The sequence below is a fragment of the Trachinotus anak genome, unplaced genomic scaffold (assembly GCF_046630095.1).
Source record: "Trachinotus anak isolate AG129_WGS33_773 ecotype Australia unplaced genomic scaffold, CSIRO_AGI_Tana_v1 ptg000008l, whole genome shotgun sequence".
NCBI classification, from domain to species: Eukaryota; Metazoa; Chordata; class Actinopteri; order Carangiformes; family Carangidae; genus Trachinotus; species Trachinotus anak.
In genome coordinates this window covers 8,533,451-8,557,718 of record NW_027273859.1, presented here as the reverse complement: position 1 = coordinate 8,557,718, position 24,268 = coordinate 8,533,451, and the positions used below count along the sequence as shown (strand labels likewise).

Sequence of the window (24,268 nt, the reverse complement as noted above, 5' to 3'; positions counted from 1 at the left end):
GCGGTGAAAGCACTCATCCCTATGGGGAGAGACTGCAATCAATATTTGAAAAATATCCAGTTGAATTCTTGGTAATTTACTTGTTTGTTCCACGTAACTAAATGGCACCGTAGCTAAATCCAGTCATGATGGAGGAAAACATTGAGGCTAGCATTTAACTCTTCTGAGCTAGCTTAGCACAGAAGTAGTAACCACGGTCTTATTTTTGGAGTCTAATGGAATTAGCGTAGATTGGAGTGGCTTAGCTAACTTTTAATCATATACTTAGAAGTATTGCTTTGTGTATATTTTTAAAGAATTGATAAGCATTAATAGCAGACAGGCACTTTGCAAAACAGAGATTCCTACAGCTAAATCCTATGAACCATGGAGCGGAAATGATTAAAATAAAGATATTTTATGGACAAGAAAATTGAAAGAACACAGTTTGTTGGTGGACACTACATTTTCTGCAAAGTGGAGAATATGTATTTTTTTTTAGTTATTATATACATTCTGTTCTGTGGCAAAGCTTTTTCTATAGAGGCATTATAACACTTCTGTTACATGCTGATTTTCTTATCATATTCACTTTGTAGAGCTGTATTTTTCTTGGCTTCTTTTTAATTTAATCATTGTTTTGTTGTAGCTTCTTATTTTATTCCCATATTTTTCCTGGCATCACTTTTTTCCCCTCTTATCATTCATCATGACCCTGAATTTATAATGTCCTCTTCAGCCCATCCAACCTCCCTGCTGTGGCTTAGGAGAGGAGTGCTTGAAAGCATAAGGGTTTAGGCAGCCAATGAGAAAAGAGGCCAAGCAGATGACTCAAGGTAGAAATGGCATTCGCTATGTATTCCAAACAAGGCTGCGTTTGAGATGTCTCCTGGCAGTACTCTTACCAGGCAATTACACGTGCACAGCGTAATCACAACCACCACAGAGACTGCAAAGAGAGCCTTCAATTTGCTGTGGAAGCAAGACAACATGAATAAAAGCTGGAACGAACCTGGCAACAGAAATACTCAGTAACTTCATGTTATATTACTGATTATGTGTCTGAGTGGTGACGGAAATGATTCATAGAAAAATACTCATGTGATACAGAATGGATACTTTCCTACATTGAATATAAAATTCAATATTTCATTTGTTTTCTGTTGTGAAACAGGAAACAAAGCGTTGTGCTAATTACTTTCTTCAGTCAGATGGCTGAAGAGCATGGCATTGAGGGGTATGTGAATTCCTCCTCATACTTGCATTCATAATAATTAGAATAACCCCCAGATGATTATGGTTCATTTAGCAGCTCAGCTACTCAACAGTGGCTACACAAATTTCAACAAACAAGCAAAATGCTGCATGTTGAACCTTTAAAAACTAATAAGAAAGTTGTTTTTTTTTTTTTTTTTTGTCTGGAGATCCAATACCCTATGGGAAGTTCAAACCAGATTCTTGTTGCACAGTGGACCTGGTACAATAGTAAATGAGAAAAACATGGATTGTTGGCTGCTGGAACAATGTCCTGGACAATGAGCTCACCAGCTCCCATCAGTCATTAGCTGTCTGCTCAGCGGTGGTCATCTTTAGGCCATTTTCAACACCACTAGTTACTTGCACCTGACTGTTATTGGGTGGATTAGAGACCTGGCAGGTCTTTGTCCACTACTGTGCTGAACTCTCAATCTCTCTATCTCTCTGTCTCTTTCTGTCTCTAGGACTCTGAGATTTTGAACACTGCTGTGCTGACTGGGAAGACAGTGGCTGTCCCAGTAAAGGTGGTGACCATTGGAATAGACGCCTCTGTGACTGACATCTCTGAAGCAGTCAAATGTCGCTCTACAGATGAAGATGTGGTCAAGGTCAGTAAGATGAACTATTTTGAATTATTTTGTCTCTTCACAGTAATAGACTGTTGGCATTTTGCAAGTTGATCTGGGTTTTTAGAGCAACTCAAATGCAATGACCAACAAATCAAACAGAAAAAGGATTAACAACAAATATGCATTTAATGACTTGCACTATGCAGGTCTTGTCAAGCTTTACAGACATTACATTAAAGCTTATGTGAAATCAATACTGTAAGTATTAAAAATGGGACAGAAGACAGTTTTCTATGTTTAGCACATCTATATAAATCCTCCAGAAAGGATAAACAAACACCAGCAAACAACATGAAAGTGTGTGTTTGATATGCAGCAACTGCTGACAGGTTGCTCAAGTTTTCCCTTATTTTTAGAGCCCCTTTCAAACCTGGGGCAGAAGGCACAACAGAATAAAAAGTACCTTACAGTGTTATAAAGTTGAGCCCTCAGTGGCTTTGCTTCCCAATAAAAAAGAAGTCACTCTCCACCAGAATCCCAGTGACTCCTTAATAATCTATTGAAAGACTCAATGAAAACGAGAGAAAAGAATCACGTGTCTGCACTCTGTTTCAAATTCCAAGTGGCTGAGATGTTGCTCAGCATCTAAAAACAGCGCTGCACTGTGCCAAGGGCTCCTTCCAATTATGTTTCATGTTTGAACCTGTCAAGATCAGAAAGGACATCAGGATGTAGCTAATCAAACTCAAGTAATGTACACGAAAGAGCAATAATGAAATCAAAAACTACAGAAGAGGAGGATATTTTGCCACATCAATCCACTTTATCATGTCTTATGCGTGAGTTAGGGATGGTTAAGTGAGTTCCAGAGGGAAATTAAATTACAGTCAAAAAGAAAAAAAAAACACAGCTGGGCTGCTGAGACTTCTAGTCCAGAGCATTGGTGGGGCGTGCTCACTGCTGCACACTCAGGGAAGTTTTTCTCTAGTCACAGACTGCTATCATGTATGTAAACATGACTAATTTATCTAATTTTGAACTCGGGAATTTGTGATAAGTAAATACAGAGTGACATAAAACCCGAATAATGAATCACTGTGCACATTAAATTATGCTTTCACTCATTTGTGACCATAAAATTACAGTGAACTTGAAAAGAAATCACATGCTCACATGCTCAAGAGATCCCATGCTTTTTTAATCCTCTTTGGAGCTTTTTCTTGCTTAAAGAAATTTTAGCTGACATATGTAGGCAAAGATGTGATGTTTATCAGTGAGGAACCGTGAGTATTAGAGCTAGGCCTTCATGCCCCTCCCCCAGTAACTGTCCCTTTACTCCCCTGTGGCTCACATGCATCTCAGTCCATACATTTGTTGTTTTTGCTATTTTTCCACATAAAGTCTAAACACAGAGGGCAAAAAACAGGACTTAAAACCATAACCCCCTTTACACTGGTCAAAAAATCAGCCAACTCCCACTAACATCTGGCTTTTGTCAGAAATGTGACAATTGGCATTCACTTTTGGGCCAAATGATCACTAGTCACAGATTCCTATTGGCTCCAGCACTGATCAGCAGTGATATGAAATTACTTCCTGTGCTGTGACATCTTTCAGAGCACACAAACACTGTATACACACCTGTCACCTGCCCAGCAATGTGCTGTTAAACCAGAAACACTGCAGCTACACCTTCCCCTGAGAGTGAGCTGTGCTCCAGGCTTAAAAACACACAATCACCAACTGATACGTCTCACTATGCAGCTCCATTTAACCAGTCTGCAGGTAGCAGATAGCAGCTCACTTTTTGAATCTTGGTCGCTGGCGACCAATTTAAAGCTTGAGTAAGACAGCTAGCAACAGCATAAAGATATAAATGCTCAGACTTTTGTCAATATTGACAATCTACACATCATTAGCTCAGATAGATTCGCCACAATTCAACTGTTCACATGCTGAGTATTATTAATTCAGATTGACCCACATCGTAAACCAGCAAGATGGTGAAACGGTGGCAACTCCCTACCTTAGAAGTCATCATGAAGTCCAAATGTCTGTCTGTTCATCCATTTTTTATACCCGTTTAGTCCATAAGTGTCCACCGATAGAAAAAAAACAAACACAAAACACATCAAAGTTGTGAATATTGTCATGTGAAGTCTGCTGCAGACTGTGCTATCACTTTGCCATCTGTGCTGTACCTGCTGTCTGCTCTTAAACCCCTGGAGACAGAAAAAGGTAAATCCTATGAGATACTGTACCTCTGGCATTGAGCCTTTAGGAAAGTCCACTAATGAAATAATCTGCTAATTTCCTGCTAATTTCCACTAATTCACCTGCCACTCTCAAAAAAAAAAAAAAAAAAAGACATGGGCTACAATCGCAAAATCAAAATAATCTCCTCTCCCAAACACTTTTCCTTGACCTTGATGGAAAACCTCATGAGATGAAGGAAAGAGAGAGAGAGTCTTCATCCAATTTGTGGCAAAGAAAGAAAGAAAGAAAGAAAGAAAGAAAGAAAGAAAGAAAGAAAAATATTAAATATGACATTTTAAATGTCAATTTGTTTGCAAACTACAAGCCAGAAGGCAAGTAGCCAGAACACAACTACAGATGAATGACACCATTGCTGTGTATCTGTTGGAAGTGTAAATATGCAGTTGTTATGTAACAAATTCACCATATCAATTTAAAAATTGATAATAAGTCAATGCTGTGGTCATGCCTTATTTACGCTGCCCCCAAGTAGCCATAAAATTGGTTAATACATGTTTAAAATGACATTAGTTAGTCCACACACAAGTTTTATGTGGAGCATTTTTGAATTTTGCTTCTTTTTGACTAGGATTTCGATGAAAATAAAAAATGATGACCATATACTGAGTAACTCATATTTCCATATTCTGGCATATAACAAATGTTTCAGAATATATCTTTGCCTCCAAAGGTTTTTGGACGGATTTCAGTTGCTGACATAGAAAAGAATAATTAAAACAACAAAACAAACACACTCCACTGTTGTGTATTCATGAGTTACAAAAGCATTTTCCCCTTGTTAGACATGAACTGTAGTTACTCAAGGTCATGTTTTGAGTGGGCTCTTACAACTGCTGCTATCATGAAAACAGGGATATTAGTATATATACAGACATTCCTCTTGTGTTGAAGTGAGTGGCGTAGCTCATGCAGAGGAGTCTGAGCAGCTTAATTGCTTCTGTCAAGCTAACTCTGTGTACAAGCCAGAGACAGGCTCAGCCCACCTTCATGCTCCCTACTCCCATCGCTCATATCTGCCGTGGATTGTATCTGTCTGGTGAGTTGTTAATTTCCTTGGCTAGATCCAGAGACAGCCTTAATGTCCTCTGTAAGTATTCTCCCGTTAGCTGCCTAATGTGTCTGATTAATGTGGCAGTGGATCCTCCTGGACGTTTATGATACTTTATGAATCAGAATGACAGAGAGTGTGTAATTCACAGAGACAGTCCAACCCTCAGTCAGCCACAACACAAGGGCGTATGAGGGGTTAAAGGGATTGCTGATTAAGTGGGGGATGTCTTTATATGTTAAAATATTGATTTGAAGCTATGTTGGCCAATAATATAGCGTAGCAGGAGGGTGTAAGCACATCAGTGTAATGTATTGGGATGGCTGGATGTCAGCTGCCATGTTTTCCATAATTGTTTCTGCTTAGATTGTTGGGGAATAGATTGCAGAAATGCCAGCAGGGAGTTAATTTGCCCATCACAGGATATACTGTAGCAGAGTTATATGTTGATAAATCCCACACTAATTTACACATTTTTTCCCCCCACTTCAAATAAAGGTAAACTGGCTTCATACCATTTCTTTGTGAATGTACCAAGAAAAGTAAGAAAAGAAAGAAAGGATAAACATATTTGTCAGTGGCATCTATTTTATCGATTATTCATATCACAGTTAGATACAGTCAATGAGCCTCACAGGGAGCCCAAGTCTTATATATCCTGCAATCTACTGTTCGTGCAGACAGGTTTGCTGAGCCCCAGCTTGTGAGAAAAGTCTGAGACTAAGGGGTTGTCAAAGGCACTTCAGTCTCAGCAGACTGAGTGTAGTGAGAGAGAAAGAGCTGAACAATGAGGGCTGATAAGGAGCAGGGACTCCTCTGACATCTTTATCAGTTTAAACACACTCTCACACTGGGAGCCCTGATGGAGCCCAATCTGCTCCATGACTGACTGTAGCTGCGGGAGCGATGCCGCCCTTGTAGAAATGTTCAAAAGCTTCATTAAGCAACTCCGGCAGTCCCTGTTACATTGCAGTACTGTGCAGCACTAGTGCTGGAGCAAGGTACTACTATAAATGTTCTCTTTATTGACTGTAATATCATAGAGAAAATATCCATTGATCCTACACCCGTCCACTTGCGAATGCAGGGCTTGTGCAGTCTTGAACAGACATTCTCTGAAGGTTGGCTGTAGCCTTGAAGGATGCCCTGCAGCAGCCTTTTCAGTTTTCTCACAGGAGCTTTTAGAGATTCTTGTCTCTGGCTCTGGCCAGTGTACAGACATCAAGTCCACTGCTTTTGTTAGATAGCTGTTCAGTGAAGATATTTTCATGTCATTTAAAAATGGTCAACTCTAATCCAAAAAAATGAAACAAAAGGAAGAAAAAAGAGAATAAGAATTAAATTTGGTTCAAGGTGGCAGTGTGCATACACTTATGGTTAAGGTTCAGAACAATGGTGGAAAGTAACGAATTATATTCACTCAAGTACTGTATTTCAGTACAGTACTAATTAAAGGGTCTGAGTACTTTTTATATTAGTAGTCTTAGAAAGATTATTTTTAAGGCAAATCAACTATGGTTAAAGGAGCTACTTGTAAGTTTTTCAATCCCTACAAAGCCAACATTAGCATTAACACCTGTTTATTTACCAGACTAGAGGAAATGTTAGCACCAAACTTTTACTCGCCAAGAGCTGTCTCCAGTGGTGGAAAGCAATGCCACTGTTAACTATCAGCTTGACTCATCACTCTCCCATCGCAACTGACTGTGGCCTTCAATCTGTCCCAAAGATGAAGCACTCTTCGGAGGGCATATTACAACCTCTTGTATTATGAAGACAACAATGGCTGAAGCTCTTGTCAAGCCAAAATCACCACCACCCACTCCGAGCAAAAACCACATTCAGTGGCAAAGCATAAACTTACAAAAGCCCCCTTAATACTTTGTTAAGGTTAAGAAAAGATTGTGATTACAGTCAACGGTAAGACAAATGATAATTATAGATTTCTGGTGAGACTGCAACTCCATGAGTTACAAAAGCGTCCAAGGGATGTTCGGCTGGTGTCCATGTAGGCATAAACAGAAGGGATTCAGGGGAAGAACTTTAATGACTGCTTTGATGAACGCTTTCCCACAAGTTCCCATATGCTCCACTAGTTCAGCTAGCAAGCACAAACATAGCACTGAATATAAAGCCAATTTGGGACATCTGCAAACATCTGCTTTGATTTATACAAACCCACCAAATTTATTTTCCACACAAACTCTCCTGCTGACTTCACCCTGGAGGTGATGTGAAGTGGGAGCTCACTTCTGTCACACACAAAGTTTTCTTCCTGGTCACAGAGGATGTCCTGCTGCGACTTCATGATGAATGGCTGTTTATGGTTTTATCTCACCGTGGAGAAATAACTTGGAAGTAGCACAAAGATATGCTCCCAGACCATCTAGTTCCATCTGGTTCTAGCCAAGGCTGTTACATGTTGCAAGCAATGGAATTTACAAAATGGCCAGAAAAAACAGGGTATCTGTGTTTATTGATTAATTATCTGTATGTGTGTGTGTGTGTGTGTGTGTGTGTGTGTGTGTGTGTGTGTGTGTGTGTGTGTGTGTGTGTGTGTGTGTGTGTGTGCTGGACACCTTGCTTTTTTGTGCATTTTCTGTATGTTATGTATTTGATGTGCTTTCACACCATATCATGAGGATTTTAAAAGGAAAGGGAGAGAGAGTCAAACACTGGAACTAGTATAAAAAAATGAAGAAAAAGTATGGGGGGTGGGTGGGGGGGTGGTGGGGGATGCATCAAAGAGAGCAAGTCAAAGCGACAAGAAGTTGTGTCTTTTGATTGCATAGAACTGGCCCACTCATTCCTATTGTAAAGCAATTTGTGAAACAGATGGCTTCTAGTTTGGTCATTTTATCGAGAGACAACTGCTCTCCTCTTACTAGTTTCCATCTGGTGGTTATTCTTTTAGCTGTAGGCTGAACTATAACAGAGGAGCAGACCCCAACCTGTTTTCCCTCAGGTTCAAAGATGTCCTTGCTGCCCTCCTCCCTCTTCTCCTGAGTGTGGAGCAGATAGAGGAGCTTTCATCTTGATCAAAGTAGTTACAGGAATACTGTATCAGTGGAGAGCTCAGGAGTATAAAGCCTTATAATCAACTTGGAGGGCCTGGCCTAAAGTGTACACTGTACAGTATATTGCACTGTGTAATTCACTGTGTAGTCATCTAGTGCTACTGTCAGAAGTGCTCAGCTTAAACGCTCTCTCTCTTAATCCACCCCTCTCCTCCCACGCAGGTGTCAGAGAGGTGTGACTACGTTTTTGTGAATGGCAAGGAGATGAAGGGCAAGGTGAAGATGATGGTGAACTTCACCTACGGATACCTGAGCGCTCAGCTGGAGCTCAGCGTGTGGATCCCTCGACTCCCCCTCCAGATTGAGGTGTCAGACACGGAGCTCAGCCAGATCAAAGGGTGGAGGGTACCCATCATGGCGCCCAGTCAGAGGTACAGTACTGCATGCATCTGGCAGTTACAGGGCTTTGTGACAGTGTGTTCTGCTCTCTTATTTTTAATATATCTCTTATACAGTTTTTAATATATCAGACTACACCATGAATATAAATATAAAGTATGTTTTTCTGTGATTATTTACAATAAAGAAATAAGACAAGATAATGATGATGTAGGATAAGTATATGACTGAACATCACTCCACCTGTCTCGTCCTGACTTCAGTCCTACTGACAGTTCATGGCTGATAACAAAATGGCTGACCTGTGCAGTACAGCTTGTCATTACGTCTGTCTTAAGGTGTCCTGCCATTGCACCTCTTAGTCGTCAGTAGGACAGAACATTATTAGAGCTGTCTGGAGGTCAGACCTCTCCCCTGGGGCCTCATCACTAGCAGCACCTCTGCCAACGCCGCTGTGCAGTGCTGCTCTGCAACTGTTGAAATCCATCAATTGATGGAGCAGCTATCAGCCTACCTGCAGTAATTACTTCTGGAAAAGCCTTGAGGTTGGACTTGAACTCATCCCACGCAGCCAGTGTGGCCACTCTAATTATCCCTGCTCCCCTCTTATTTTGAGTGACAGAGGTACAGCATTCGACTAATGCCATGGCTTGTTGAGGATGTTGCTCTCCCAGCTGTGTGCTGGTATGCCTTTATCAACGGGGATAGCCAAGTTGTGTTGTCATTGTTGTCGCCAGCGCTGCTGATGATGGGCGGCAGAAAGCTTTGTTTCTCCCTGTCTTCCACTGCTCTTTGTTTATCTGGGGATAACAGGCATGACCTTGCAAAGTAGCACTATGCCTGTCGTTCAGAATGGGCTTTGGTCCACCGTCCATAAGCCCACATGGAGCTGTGCCAGTGAGTGACAGTAGCAAGTGGCAGGACTTTCCTCTATCAGCCAGACTGGCAAGTCGTGAAGTCAAAGAGAAATGAGAAATAAAGAGACCTCAAGCCTGTTAGTGGAATAGTTGCAAAAGTACTGCTTACACAGTTTTTGACTGACACTGCCTGTATGGCTCACCTCTTCCCTCTCTAAGCCCTGTCAAAACAAGGACAAGATAAGCCTTCACAGACAGCAAACCTAAGTGTAGGTGTAGCACTCAGGCATGCACCACTCCCTTAACACTTCTTTTAAGATATGTGTATTGAGATTCCTTTTTTTCCCCCTTGTTTTATAGTGCTTTAAAATTTTTCCTGCACTTGCCTTTTATTAATCAATTTTTGATGTTTTTTTATACCAAGTTGTTTTAAGCTATGTGTACTGAGTCCTCTCTTTTTACTGTAAAACAAACTGCTGTACCTGAGTTCCCGACAAGATTCAAACAAGCTTTAAACAATAAAAAACACAATCAACCCTTGTCAGATAGAGCTGCTTCTGTATATATAGAAGCATCATTGCCTATTTCTGTCCAAATGACCTTCGTCATGTTATTGTAGCAGAAAATAAAATGCAGCAAAATGCCAAAACAAATAACAGCACACAATCCAGGGGGCACAACAAAAATAAGCATGGCACACGCATTAATATGCAGCATCTCCTCTGAAGTCGGAGACGGGTTTGAAAGTGAACAAAGCGGAAAGAAAAATTGCTTTGTGAAGCAGGTTGTTCTCTGCACGAAGTGTGATTTGTTTATTAGGTTAACCTTAGATTAGATTTTGAGATGGCTGCACAACAACTGGCATATCAGATTTATACCGGAGCTAAAATAGTTGGACTTCACTATCAGTTTGTTTACTCCTGAATCCATCGCACCCTGCTAATACCTGCATGTAGAAATGTCCTTACAAATGCACTGTTTAAACATTGATTCAGTCAATATGTCGGTACATACTCTTGCAACATTAGTGCTATTTGTCAATTCACTGACCGTGAATGTCAAATAACAAATTCTGTTTACGCTCAAAACTCTCACAATGATTCGAAAGGGGATTTCACCAAAGCAGTGAAAAACTTTTAGTTACTGCCAGTGGAATAATTAGAAGATAGTGACTGAAATCACTGGCAGATGGTTTTCTCCTCTGCATGTAATATGCAAATGAGTGGAGAGAGCATGTCGAGACAATAGAGAACAGGAAGATTTTGAAAGGAGCACAGAAATTATGAATTATGTAAAAATGATTCAGAAATTTATGTTTCACAAACCTTAGTTTGTGTGTTGGGGGAAAAAAACAGTGTTCCTCAACAAGTGCTACATTTCATGCAGCTGGGAGTTCTTTTGTTTATATGTGGATCCAAAGGTCGGACTTTAATTAGCCGTGGTGGACTTAAGGTAACCCAGCAATGAAGCTCCACGCATTTGATGAAACAAAAATATTATCGACCAAAGGAACTCAAATAACCCTGTCCTTACCTGTGAATTTGATGCAGCATTAGACAACTGTGTGGAAACTGACACAAAAGTCATCAGTGGAGGAGTTAGCATTAATGAATATGCATTAAATGTGAGGTATAGGGCCTACTGAGGCATAACTGATCAGCAGAGCTAATTCACTCAAGCATTATAAGTGTTTCTAATAAAGTGTTCATAACAAAACTTTTAAAATACAGTTAAAAGTCATGTTTGTGGTGTTACACAACAGCAGCTCTACCAACTGTGTGTAGTGGTATGACTTGGACTAGGACTTTCATTTCAGCTAGAAAAAGGTGATGTTGGAAAGTTTTGTGAACCAATCAGGATTTAGCAGCATTTGAACTGAAAAGACAGATGGTGGGTTGTTGTTTGGTCGCTGTTAAACAAAGCTGATCAAACCACACTTACACAGTCCTAATGAAATACTTTGTGTTAAACTGTTGTTTTATTTTAATTGGGTTATTGAGTCATGAATTTTTAATATGTGAGAAATACTTATTTATAAAACTTTTATATAAAGTTTGGAAAAGTAAAACTTGATTTTTAATTGGGCACTACAGTTCAGTCAAAATTTGAACTGGGAATCACTTGCTGTTCTTGAACCTTGTGGAATCCTGAATCAAGTGATCCTACAAAATCCACAGTAGAGTAATTTCTTCTGTTAATGACTGTCACTCAGCTACATGTGAAATTTGTCCTGCTGGCGAAAGTTTTAAGCCCTTAACTCCAAGTCTCACTGTACTCTCAGCTTTTCTCTGGAGTGTGCGGCCAACATCTCTATTCCCACGGCTTCGCATGCAGTCAGATTTCTCGGGGGATTCAGACAGAAAGAGATGAGTAGAGCGGATAATCGCAAGAAAAACAGTTTAAGAGATTAATTTCTTTCCCTGTCCTCTTTATCATGATCAAAACCTTTGCTGGCGTGTATTTGTGTTTGAGAGAGAGTGAGCCAGAGGAACAAATGACGATGATTAGATGGAGAGGCGGGTGTTAAGTCTACAGTACAGGAAATTATTAGTAGTTTTGTTGACAAAGCACTTTTCTGTTTGCAAGTATCCCAGGTTCCTGTCATTTATCCTCCCAGATCAACCATTCAAACATTGCTTTCTCAACATATCAGGGTCCTTTATCTGTTGTTTTTTATAAAGTTGTTTGTTGAAGCAAAATAAAAGAAAACAGTTATGGGCAAAATCTAATGATAGTGCAGCAGTATTGTAACCATTTAAAGCCAGTTTGTCATACTCAGAGCAATTTTTCAGCTGAAAAAGAGCTGAGCCTCTGTTGGCTGATTTGTGGCCTACAGTAATAAAATTAGATTTGCTAGCAACTGAGCAATCAGGGAGGCTATTAAGTAAAGCAGTAAGACGATGTACACACATTCACAATCCAGACCTGGCGCTCCAAAATGGTGAAGGAGAGACACTGAAAAAGAAAAATGACAGCCATACGTTGGACTGATCCTCTCTTAACGGCCCGTATAATTACTGGATTTTCATCAAGTAAACATCCCTGTATGAGTTACACTGCTGTGTGTCAGAACATGTGACAGAAATCGGTTTAAGTGAAAACACTGCTGAAAATGCCAGAAAACACACATCAAGGCAGCGTGCAGTGCTGAAAAAAACGAAGTACAGCTGAGGCTGATGGGAATGTCCTTAGTTTTCACAAGCACAAGCATTGGACAAATTCAGATGTTGACCTGGCCCTAGATAAAATGTCAGAGAATAACCAAAGTTACTACGGTTCACCCTGAGGAAAATGAGTGTGTGTATTTCATGGCAATCCATCCAATAGTTGTCAAGATATTTCACTCAAAACCACAAATGTCAACCTCATAGTGGCAAAGGTCAAGAGAAAGTCAGGGGTCACCAAAGTCATTAGGCTTCATCCACTGAGGATCATTAATGTCTGTTTTATAGCAAGTAATGGCCAGTAAGTAGTTAGTTGAAATATGTCAGTCTGGACCAAATAGGGGACCAACCAACTTTGCTATCCCTAGAGTATAACAGTTTCTTTTTTTATAATTATTATTTTTTGCCAGGTCCACACGGGATAGTGAGGATGAGGATGATGAAGATAGACGAGGACGAAGCTGCACTCTGCAGTACCAGCACGCCATGGTCAGAGTCTTGACCCATTTTGTGGCTGAGTCAGCTGATTCTCGAGGCCAGACCAGCTTCATGCTTGGCACCGACTGGCAGGTGGACATCACAGAGCTGGTGTGGGACTTCCTGAAGGTAGAGGACCCCCAGATTGCACAGCTACTGGACAGGAGGATACTGGTGGGACTCGACATTGGGATGACCACTATCCAGGTAGGCCATGTGTCAGTTTTAAAGGGCCACTGCTTAAAGAAGGGTTAGCTATTGCTACATAGCTAAAGTTAGCATTAACAGCTGTTTACCTACCAGTCTAGAAGAAACGTTACAATTTCAGCATCAAACTTTATTCCTTTACTCACCAAGAGCTGTCTCCAGAGGTGGAAAGCAATGCCAAAGTTAACTCTTGTCTCTATCATGTCTTTTATTCTACTGAGATTAACATGCTAACCAGCAAGCCCCTGCCTGTCTCGATTTTCCGATAGCGACTCACTGCAATGTCCAGCCTGCCCTGAGGATGTAGCCCTGCTGAGAGGGGTATTATAACCTCCTGTGATATGAATACAGCAATGGCTGAGGCTCTTGTCAAGTGACAATCACCACCAACCCACTCCCGGCAAGAAATCTGACAAATAGCACCTTTAAAGAATTATTAAAAGTTAATTACATGTTAATGTAAATGCAAATGTTAATTCTTTAATACTTATTTCAGGGTCTAATTTTTGAATTTTTGATCATTTGTTTAATTTCATATCAGTCAGATGGAGCAAGAAACATGAGTAGTTGAACAGTCAGTTTGGTACACACTCACAGGTTGGCCAAACTTAGTCAGAAGAGAAAAGGAAGATGAGCAGTAACATTATCACCCCAGCTGGCTGTTTAAACATGCATCATATGGTTAACATGGTTTACCTGTGAAATGAGTTATTTTTGTCAACATTTTGATGTGCTCACTTCCAAATAAACTGGTTTAAGTCATTAAGTCATGGCTTAACCTGTCCAACTGTGCGGCCGCTCGTGGATTTCGCTGTAGCAATGTGACCATGTTCCCAGATCTCAGCAACTACTTTGGTGAGTAAAATGTTATCATAATTGAAAGAAATGGCTAGAACTATGAAAAACAAGGCCAAAGTTTTAACTCAGTGGTGGTTCTTAAATACACAGACCTAAATAAAAATGTCACAGTAGTTGCTGTTTCATGTTACTGGCATTGTTAATGATAATGAGGAGCCAGGGAGCGCTAGTCATTTTAGCATTCCACTTGTGTCAATTCTTCCCAAACAAAGTCCATACTTCCTGTCTCAAAGAGGGTCGAGCCGCTTGTCCTTCTCCCTGTGCCCATCAATGCTTTATGAGAAGAAAGAGGAGGATCTGGAAACATCTCTTGATAATAGGGAATACGCATTCCGTCATTTTACCATCTGCTATTGCTGGGATCTGGGTCATGTTTGTGTTGGAAGATCAGCGCCTCCTTCCCATCTCGTGATGTTCAGGACAGGTGTCTGCCAAAATCTGATGACTCACAACATAAAATGCATTGCAGACGGCACAGGAGGCTGCCAGTCATCATGGGAAAGGTCTGTTTTAGTGATGACACAATTTAGTAATTATTCGAATGTCTTGATACTAGTAGTAGTTATGATTTTAACACTAAAAGAGTTTCAACTACATTCAAATTATTGTAATTATATAATTTTTATATTATATAAAAAGTGTATGAAAAAAACAATGAAGTAGATTTAATATATATGTACTTTATTCAGCTGCACATTGGAACATTACTCTGTCAGCACAAAATACTATACACGTTAGAATAACATACTGCTGGAGTGTGAACATATCATTTCACTGTCACTGCTACGATTTAACTAGTGTGTCCTTTTGTCTAGTGCAGACAGGTGCTTACTGATGTGTCACAGTCTGTACTGTGGGCTCTCAGCAGTGAGTGGGTCCTCCCTCTCGCCCCTTTGGTTTGTCGGGCTCTCCAGGCTAACTGGATGAATATCAGCCTCCTAATGGCATCTGTGTGAGTGGGATCTGCTTCCTGGTGTCAAGCACTCACCCGTTTGTCTGTGTGCGGACGCGTCTTCACCTTCGCAAAACATCCATGCTCTCACAAAAGAAGCACAAACTGGAAAAACATGATGAGCGTGACGGTCTGACTGTGACCACCCGTGCCACAGGCCACGCAGACTGCAGCAAGTTGAGATGTCTGCATGCAGAGAAAGTCACACATACCTCTCATAGTATCCATCATAAGCACAGTTAGACTTCTTGCCTCTATTGTGGGGTTAAAGTGTGCTTCTCCTCTAGATTACCAGTATTAATCAAAGGGAATGGATTCTTACCATGGGGGTTGGATGGCAGCCAAGTGTGTGAGTAAAGAGATAAAATAAAAAGCTAGGTTTTGTGTATCATTTTGCATATTGTGAAGGGGCTTGTGAGTCTTTTATGTGAGATGAAACACTTGGAAAGACATTTTCTTAAATCTGCTATAAATCGTGGTAATCCGCTTTTTTCATGTCGCTGACGTCTTCACTGCTAAGAACTCATTGATGAGATGTTTTTTCATGCCACTTGGCAGGAATCGCCCGTCAATCAGATGGTGTGACCACTGCTGACTTATTTCTGCTTGAATCTTCTGTTGATGAAGTTTCTATAGGTAGTGCTCTTTTTCTCTGTGCAGCTATGTTGTTGTCACTGCTGATTTCTCCTGGGAGAGACCTCCCCAACCCTGGGTGTTTAGAGTTTAGAGGAAATGAAAAGGCTTTCATGAACAGGCTATACAGTGGGTTGAGTCACTATTGTACTGCTGCACAGTGGTAATTGATCATACTAGAATGTCACAGGTTATTGCCTGACAACCACGTATTTGAGAGGTATATTGTGGAAGAAAAAACAATTCCTCCGCTTTTCCTTTCAAAATTCCTTTAATGTTGGAATGTGTAATCTCTTTCCCTTCTTTTCTTCTCACTGTCTTTTCTATGCACCTTCTAGGTGTTGTCCCCTTTGTCTGACTCAATCCTGGCAGAGAAGACTATCACAGTGGTGGATGACAAAGTCACCATCACAGAGTTGGGGGTACAGCTGGTGATGGGGCTCTCCATGAGCCTACAGCTCAGTCCAGGAAGCAACAGAGCCATCCTGGCAACCACGACCACACAGGAGGTTCTGCAGAGCCCCAAGCAGGTCAGGATACTGTGATTTATACTGTATAATGGTTCTCAAACCTTTTTTACATCAAGGAGCCCGAAGTGACACATATTAGACCACGGACATCCTCTGATAAGATTTTAGTTTTTAGATGATTTATAACAGAAAGTGTTTGAAACCCATAACCCAAATAATCACACACTCTGTCATTGTGTTACTTATGGATGGAAAAAATAAATGATTCCCGTTTTTGCTGGGGACCCCCAGGAACCGCCTCAAGTACCTGTGGGGGTCCCCGTACCCTACTTTGAGGACCACTGGTATAAAGGACCTGAGGTAAACTTTGGAACAAAAAAAAAAAAAACAAACAAAAAAAAAAATGAGTATGAATTGAGCTTTGCTTCATAGTTAATGTCCCTTAGCCACCACAGTTGAATACAAAGCTTCCTTTACATTAATGCTGATTCTAATCTAATAGATTGAAAACAAAGACCAGTAATTATTTGCAAACACTATTTAGCCAGTTCTGATTAAGACAGAGAATGAGTTAATTTGTTTTACACCAGCAATTATTATCTCTAGGATATTAAATTATTCTCCTTTTGTGTTGATAGCCACTTGATGAAAGACACGATTTTATATATATCTACTGAAGCCAAAGCATGTGCTTTTTTCAGCCTTAATTACTGTGCAAAAACAAAAGACCTTCTTCCAGATTCCATTTCACACTATCAGAGTCCTTGAATGAGCAGTTTTACAATCAAAGAAAGCTGTGAGTGTGTACGTGCTCATGTATACGTGTCTATTTGTTTGTTCCACACCATCCCTAACCCTCTTAACTCCAAGGCTTGAAAGCCAGAGTGTGACAGAATGTGTTTCCTTGGGCAGCTAATAGCAACGGGAGCTTAATCGCAGAGCATGCAAAAGCAACACCACGGCCTCTGTACCAAAATATGACTTACAGCCCAAACTTGGCCCTTCTGTCATATTTTACTTCCCTTTCTCATTCGCCTGGCTACTCTCATTGTAGCCTCTTTGATCTGCCCGTCAAGCTCTCTCACAAGTTTTCTGAACTGCTCCTTTAAATTCCTCTTCACCTGCTCTCTCCAAGTAAGGAAGGATGGGAAGACCATTTATCTGCCCTATCTCCATATGTAGCATGCAGATAATCAGGCGCTACTGCACTGCAAGTCCTCTGGTGTCAGTAATTAGGGAGCACTGACAGAGCACTTTGGGGATTTGTCCTTTTGCAACATTAAAAGAAAAATTGTGAAATTGCAGTAGGAGACGGCCTTAGGATCCCTACTGTATAACGAATCCTCATTCCCATGAACAATGTTTAATGTTCCTGTTTGATCTTTCCCGCCTATCTTTTAATCTGTACCCCCCTTGGCCTAGACCAGATAGCCGCTGAGTTAGCAGAACCACGCAACTTAGTTTGTATTCAACTTACAATGTTTTCCGTCATTAGAAAGCTCCACATACAATATACTGTAAGTCTGTGTGGCGCATTGACAAAAGGAACATTGAATCCAAATAATCATTGTGGGTTTTTTTTCCATTTCACTACTCTCCTGAGAGGAAAAGCCAATGGAAACAACCAATGTGCCTGAAGAACATCATGGTTGATGCTCTAACTGCCCTGCAAAGAAGCCTTGCAATTTCACAATTTCATAGCCAATGCACTGGAAACAAACACAGTGGTCCAAAAGTCTGAGACCAACTGATGATGGAATCTCCTTCCATGAAATAAGATAGCTACCAGTACTTTTTTCACTATAATTTCAATTTCTTTGTAATACAAAGGCACACAATATAATCTTTGTGTCAGCGACTATTTTCTCTTTTCTATGTTATTCTCTCTTATATTGTTATATTGTTGTGCGTGTGTGTTTGTTTGTGTATTTCCACAGGAGGCCTTGATCAGCGCCTGGCTACAGTTCAGCGACGGCTCTGTGGCTCCTCTAGACCTGTATAATCCGGACTTTTTTGTCCTGACAGCCACCTCCCTAGATGAGGAAGTAGTGACTGTGCAGCAGGACCCCTCATGGAAATGGCCTGTCATTGTGACGGAGGCAGAGGGCCAAGGCCTGCTGGTCAGGGTGGAGATGACTGTTTGTGAGGTCTGCCAGAAGTTCAAGCGCCGCAGCATCCTGGCAGCGGGGAACTGTAACATCAGGGTGAAGTTTGGTCATAGTGACAGCTCTAGAGGTGGGGGCAGCGACTACGGCCCTGATGGAGACGATATGGAGAACAGAGGCAGGCTCTCCCCCTCCCAGGACAGGACCGGACTTAACACCCACTACTATGGTAGCTCCATCTCTGACATGGAGGATGGCGTGTTGAGGAGAGCCACCACCACCAGAAGCGCAATAATGCGCAGACCCAATGGGGATAAACTGTCAGATGATAGTAGCCAGAACATGCCAATTGACTTTGCTGATTTCCCCGCACAAGTGGACCTGCCCCGTGGCCGGAACGTGGACGATGACCTCATTCAGTCTGCTCGCGGGCTCACAGACCTTGAGATCGGCATGTACGCCCTATTGGGGGTCTTCTGCCTCGCCATCCTGGTCTTTCTCATCAACTGCATCTCCTATACCCTGAAATACCGCCACAAGGAGCTCTCCATTGAGGGCCAGGAGAACATGAACCATGCCCACGATTGGGTGTGGTTGGGGAATGAAGCAGAGCTGCTGGAGAGCCAAATCAGCCTGTCACCGCAGCAGGAGGAACAGACCTCCATCATGGACTCTAGCAGCGGCCTCGAGGAGGGCAGCCATTTGCTGAACGGAGGCTCGGCCCAGAAGAATGTGCAGGGCCAAGTGCACCGGACGGCAGACACAGGCTGCATAGCCAAGGACAGCAAAGGAGATTCACCCACCACCAAGAGGAAGCGTGTCAAGTTCACCACGTTCACCACCATCCCCTCAGACAATAGCTACCCCACTGTTAACACACTGACTGGATGCCACAGCCAGGACATTAAGTGGGTGTGCCAAGACGTGCAGCTGGGAGACTCCAAGGAGTTGCGCAATTACATGGAAAGGTTAAATGACAGTGCTTTAAAAGAGGTGGCATAATGTACTGTGTGCACTTGTAACAAACTCACCCTTATGCCTTTCCAAGGAAAGTGGTCTGGACCAAAACCGGACCCATAAGAAGGTGAAAGAAGAGGATATTTACTTCAGAATCACCCCAAACTGCCAAAGGGTCATTAAAACTTTAGAGGACTGTCATGATTCCACAAGTGACTGATGATGAATAAATAACTAAAAACATGTCAGTGAATGAGGGCAACAGGTGGTTCTTCTTTTTCCCATTTGCTGATCCGATGATTACCTTTTTATCATCATTTTATTACTACAGGGTTTAGATAGAATTCAAGTAATGATCCCAGGACTCACCTGCAGCAAGTATGACCTGTGATATTCAGACGACATGTAGATTTTAAAAAGAACAGTAACATAACTAGATAGATGTTTTCCCGGATGTGTGTGCACATTAAATGGTTTTGGAAGTTTTGTAACATTTTGGATATTAATTTCTTACGCCAGATCCTTATTCTGTGAAAGAGTTCTGGAGAGGCCAAAGCAAGCCAAGAGAAATCTCTGCATGTCGTTGGGGAAAAAAAAAAAAAAAAAAAAAAAAAAGGCACAACTTTCCGGTTCATTCTCATCCTCCTTAACACGGCAGAAGACCTGTTATGTATATACTGAACAGTCTCCAAAGCATTGTATTGTTGCTCTGTATATTGTATTTTCATAACATTTAAGAAATACACAACAATGTCAAGAGTGTGAATCATTTCTATTGACTGCAGCATCATAAACCTATTCATGTCTCGCGTCCTGAGTTTAGTGAAGGAATGTGGGTGGGGAAGGGGGTAAGGGGGGGTGGGGGGCCAATTACATAGTCACCTTTGTATCTAAAGTATTTTAAGAGATGCAATTTACCCACAAGCCACAACACAATATGTTCTACTTTGAATGCCTGCCAGCCAGTGGAGGAAGGCAGTGGCCACTAATACTCTCATCTCATCTATGAGAACACCTAACATGACAGCCAGTGTATGAAGGCGCTTTTAACTTAAATGGCTGGACAACATGGTAATGTGACATTTCCTCCTCTTGCCCTCCAGTATAAAGTTTTTTGAGCTTTGAAGAAAATGCCAATTAAGGCCTTGTTAACCTCTGTCCCATATCCTCAAGGAAAAGCGTGCTGATGGACAAACTGGGATATAATATGCTCTCCATCTCTTGGGGAGTGTGTAGATACAAAGACGAATAATTGCCAGCAAGGTGGGAAATGTTTTCTTTTTGGAAATGGATCATTTATTATTCAGATAATTGCACAAATAATAATCATCTCTGAAAACTTCCTAAACAAAAGCAGTCGGCTGAAAAATTGCATTTTGCACAGTGAACGTTATTATCATCACAGTGGTGTTGGCTGATTGCGTTCTTTTGTGTTATTATTTTCCATCAAGCAGAGAAGTGTTCACATTATGTTAACTGTTGCTGCAGTGTGGATCAGATTGTTAATCAGCAACGCTCACAGTATTAGCCTGGAAGACGGGAGGTGAGATACTTCAGCAAATGGTAGCACTACCTTGAGTGTAATTAGGGATGCCATTTAGATTAGCTCAGTTATGTCAACAGTCAGAATTGAATGGAGCCCCTCCAGGCACCTGTATTAAACTTTAGTGGCTTTTCTTCTTTTATTTAATTAGTTCAAGTAGCTTGTTGATGAATTCTTTTTCAACTTCTGTGATGCTACTGTTGGTCCACTGTGTGCTGAGCCACAACACTGACATAACATGATAAAAAAAGAAAGAAAGATAATAAGCCATGATAGATTTAAAAAAAAAAAGGTGTACTTTGGAATTGTGCGAAACAAGCTTATTTACTTTCTTGCAGAGACTTTGATGAGAAGATTGACAAGACTCTCAATGTCTGTATGGTAAATATGAAGCTGCAGTTAGCAGACAGTTAGCTTAGCTTAGCATAAAGACTGGAAACAACAAAATCGGCCTGCCATCACCTCTAAAGATCACCAATTAATACTCTATACCTGTTCTTTTTAAACTGCACTCACAGTTAAGAGTAAAAATGACACAGACTGAAACAGACTAGTTGTTTCCCTCTTTCCAGTCTTTATGCTAAGCTAGGCTAACTGGTTGCTGGTGGGGGCGTCAAATGTACACTGTACAGACGTGAGTGTTATCAAGCTTATTGTCTGTCTAACTACGGTAATGTTTCCTGGGTTCACAATATTTTGAGCTTTTTAAGAAACTTGAATTTAGTGAAAGTGAAAAAATGAAGACCTCAGCTTAGCCATTGCACACAAAACTCCCTCCCCACGCCTGTTTCTGTTTGTGCTGTCCTAAAATATTGCTCTTTTTTTTCGTCTGTGGTGCGATCTGCTGCCTGTCTCTATCGGTGGCTGCAGGGGACTGAAGTGGGGGGTATGTGTGCAGTGTGTGCTGTGTGCTGGGACTGTAGCTGCTGTGCTCAGCCTGTGGACTGTGAAGGGCGAGGGGAGCCAGAGTAGGTCTGGGAGGGATTTAACTGTCAGCCACAAGGGGCATGATTGATGGAGGGCCCCGTGTAATTAAAACACCACTGCGACTCTCTTTCTGTGACCATCGTGGATGGCCTCAGCCTCTTCAGGTAGGAAGAGTAGAACAGGCCATTAAAGACGCACCATCTCCACCCCCTTGGGCTCTGGTTTTAGATGTGTTCGTGCCTGCCGGGATGTGGCACAGCAGATATAATGATTTTATTCACTTCCATTCTTGGAGTATGGTAACTCAAGAATCATTTTTGTCGGCCTTGAAGTCTTGACTTCCCTGAAAGGAAAAGAAAAAAAACTTCCCCAGGCCTCCATCTTAAATGGATTTTTAATTAAATTGATGATGTGAGACCAACAAACTCTCACTAATGGTTGGCTTTGCTCCCTGTGGTCCTAATGTGCCAGGTCTGTATTTGCAATTTCCAAATGATTATTCGCTGCTTGATTTATGTTGCTTCCTTTGAATTCATTTTAAAATCAGTTCACAGTAGTTCTACAGAAGCTGAACACACACAAACACGCTGCTGCAGAGGAAGGGAGGAACAGCTGACAAGGTCAGCTTGACATTCCGGTCTTACCAATTTCTACAGATGGAGCCACGGGGCAGCAGAGACAACAATGTTCATAAACAAAACCCTTGTGCCAAATCTGTGTCTTGTAAACACAATCTCCCACCTGACCAGGGAACACACAGAATAACTTGTCTTTCTGTCCTAGTAAAGGCTCTTTATTGACTACATTCAAGGTAGCCCCTTACCCCAATTCTATACTCTATCATTGTCAATAAATCCCACAAAAACATCAAAAATCTACAATATATTAGTGCATCCCTTAATATTCTGACGTTCCCACCCTGTCAGCATCACTTTCTAAGGTGCTAATCATAACAGATGATTTGTTGTGTTATTTTTAAGCCGGGGATTAATACACATTTGATGACCCAGTGAGCAAGACAGCATATGTGGCACTGACTCAAAATAAACTGCAGTGCCCAGGTTCATTGTATTGGAGCAACACGTCATGTCTTGAATAGGTGGGGCTCACTGACGTAGCATCAATTGATAGTTTTGGCTTTTTATAGGATTTTACAGGATTTGATTATAATACATATTTAAAATGTTTCCAAATTTATCCTTTTAGCTTGTCCCCATCCCCAAATGAACTGTTGTGGGCTGGTCTTCTTGTCCCCTGGATGGGTGTGTGTCCCCCGAAATACAAGTGGACAATTAGTTTTTCCCACAAAGTGATACAAACACAAACACACACCAGCATAAACAGATGCACAACAAAAATATCAGTGATGACTCAAACCCCCAAAGGTAATAAACAAATAAACTAGCTAGCGAAGCCCTTCAGCAGCATGACGTGAGAACCCAACCATGTCATTTGGATGTATCGGCCCTGGAGGACTAGCAGGGCACCGTGCACAGGGGAGCGACATATCAGCCAGCGCTCTGAGACAGGCCGGGGTATTTTTGACCTGCTGGAAAAACAATAGAGGGTCAGAGCGCTACCAAGATACAAATGGCACGAATGATATTCCTCAATGTGCCTGAGAAAGATCTATCTTGATATCTGCACTGTTTTATGGAAGTCAAGCCCCATTCTGTACAAATAAGATGCTCTAAACCACAGGGCCTGCACATAATAACCAAGGTTGATGCCATAAATCCAGATGGATGTAAGCTATTAAAGCTTTTTACGGTTGCTTATTTCACAGATCATCTGTCTGAATGAACATCCTTAACCCGCCGTTGTGCTCAGTCCCACAGAAAACAGTCTTTCAAGTGACAAGACTAGCACATTTTCTGGAACAGGAGATTGTGAGAGGCCTGACATATGTTTTTCTTTCCACACCTCATATCCTCAGCAAGACTTCATTGGCGTAGCGTGTTAGAAACAGATCAACCCTGAGTTTAAAAACTTGTCTCTTATCCAACACTGCCCCATTTGAAATATCCCACAGAAAAGGCTCCAGGATGCCTACCAACAAAGACAGCCCAGATAAGATAATTAGCTCTATGTAAATGTAGACGATTAGTACTTAGAGATGGGCGGTTTGTCTGCTTGGCCGTTTTCTTTAACATTGTGTCTGCATTAGCTTATCTTAATTAACATGAGATGATACCTCCTAATCCTCCAATTACTGGAGGAACATCTCAGGGAGCATCTGCCAGTTGCTCATTACACAGGTAAGACTTTGTAATACAATTAAAAGCAGCTTAACATTGGGGCGACCCGATAGCTGAGTGGTTTGGGCACATACCACATGTGCGCATATGCTCTATGCAGGTGAGTCCCCGCTTTGACTCCTGGCCAGCCTTTGCTGCATGTCAGTCCACTTCTGTCTGGCCCATTTCCTGTCACTCTCTACTGTCCTGTCAAATAATAAAGCCATAAAATGGCCACACAAAAAAAACTCAACAAAAGCAGCTTAACATGTAGATTATGTTAGACTGCTACATGCCCCCAAAAAGAGTGGCAGGGAGGAGAGTAGTTCTAGGCA

At 41.5% G+C, this 24,268-nt stretch overlaps 1 protein-coding gene across 2 annotated transcripts in view; it reads left to right on the top strand.

The window, feature by feature from the left end:
- The window catches only part of LOC139623795 (transmembrane protein 132C), a 128,950-nt gene extending 108,957 nt beyond the window's left edge, over positions 1 to 19,993 (top strand). For both annotated transcript variants that reach the window (XM_071482342.1, XM_071482344.1), the window contains 5 exons: positions 1,701 to 1,844; positions 8,370 to 8,578; positions 12,978 to 13,251; positions 16,033 to 16,224; positions 18,102 to 19,993. In XM_071482342.1, the coding sequence (XP_071338443.1) occupies positions 1,701 to 1,844; positions 8,370 to 8,578; positions 12,978 to 13,251; positions 16,033 to 16,224; positions 18,102 to 19,271 (1,989 nt within the window). In that variant the 3' untranslated portion in view covers positions 19,272 to 19,993. The remainder of the gene's footprint in view (positions 1 to 1,700; positions 1,845 to 8,369; positions 8,579 to 12,977; positions 13,252 to 16,032; positions 16,225 to 18,101) is intronic.
- The last annotated feature ends 4,275 nt before the right edge of the window (positions 19,994 to 24,268 follow it).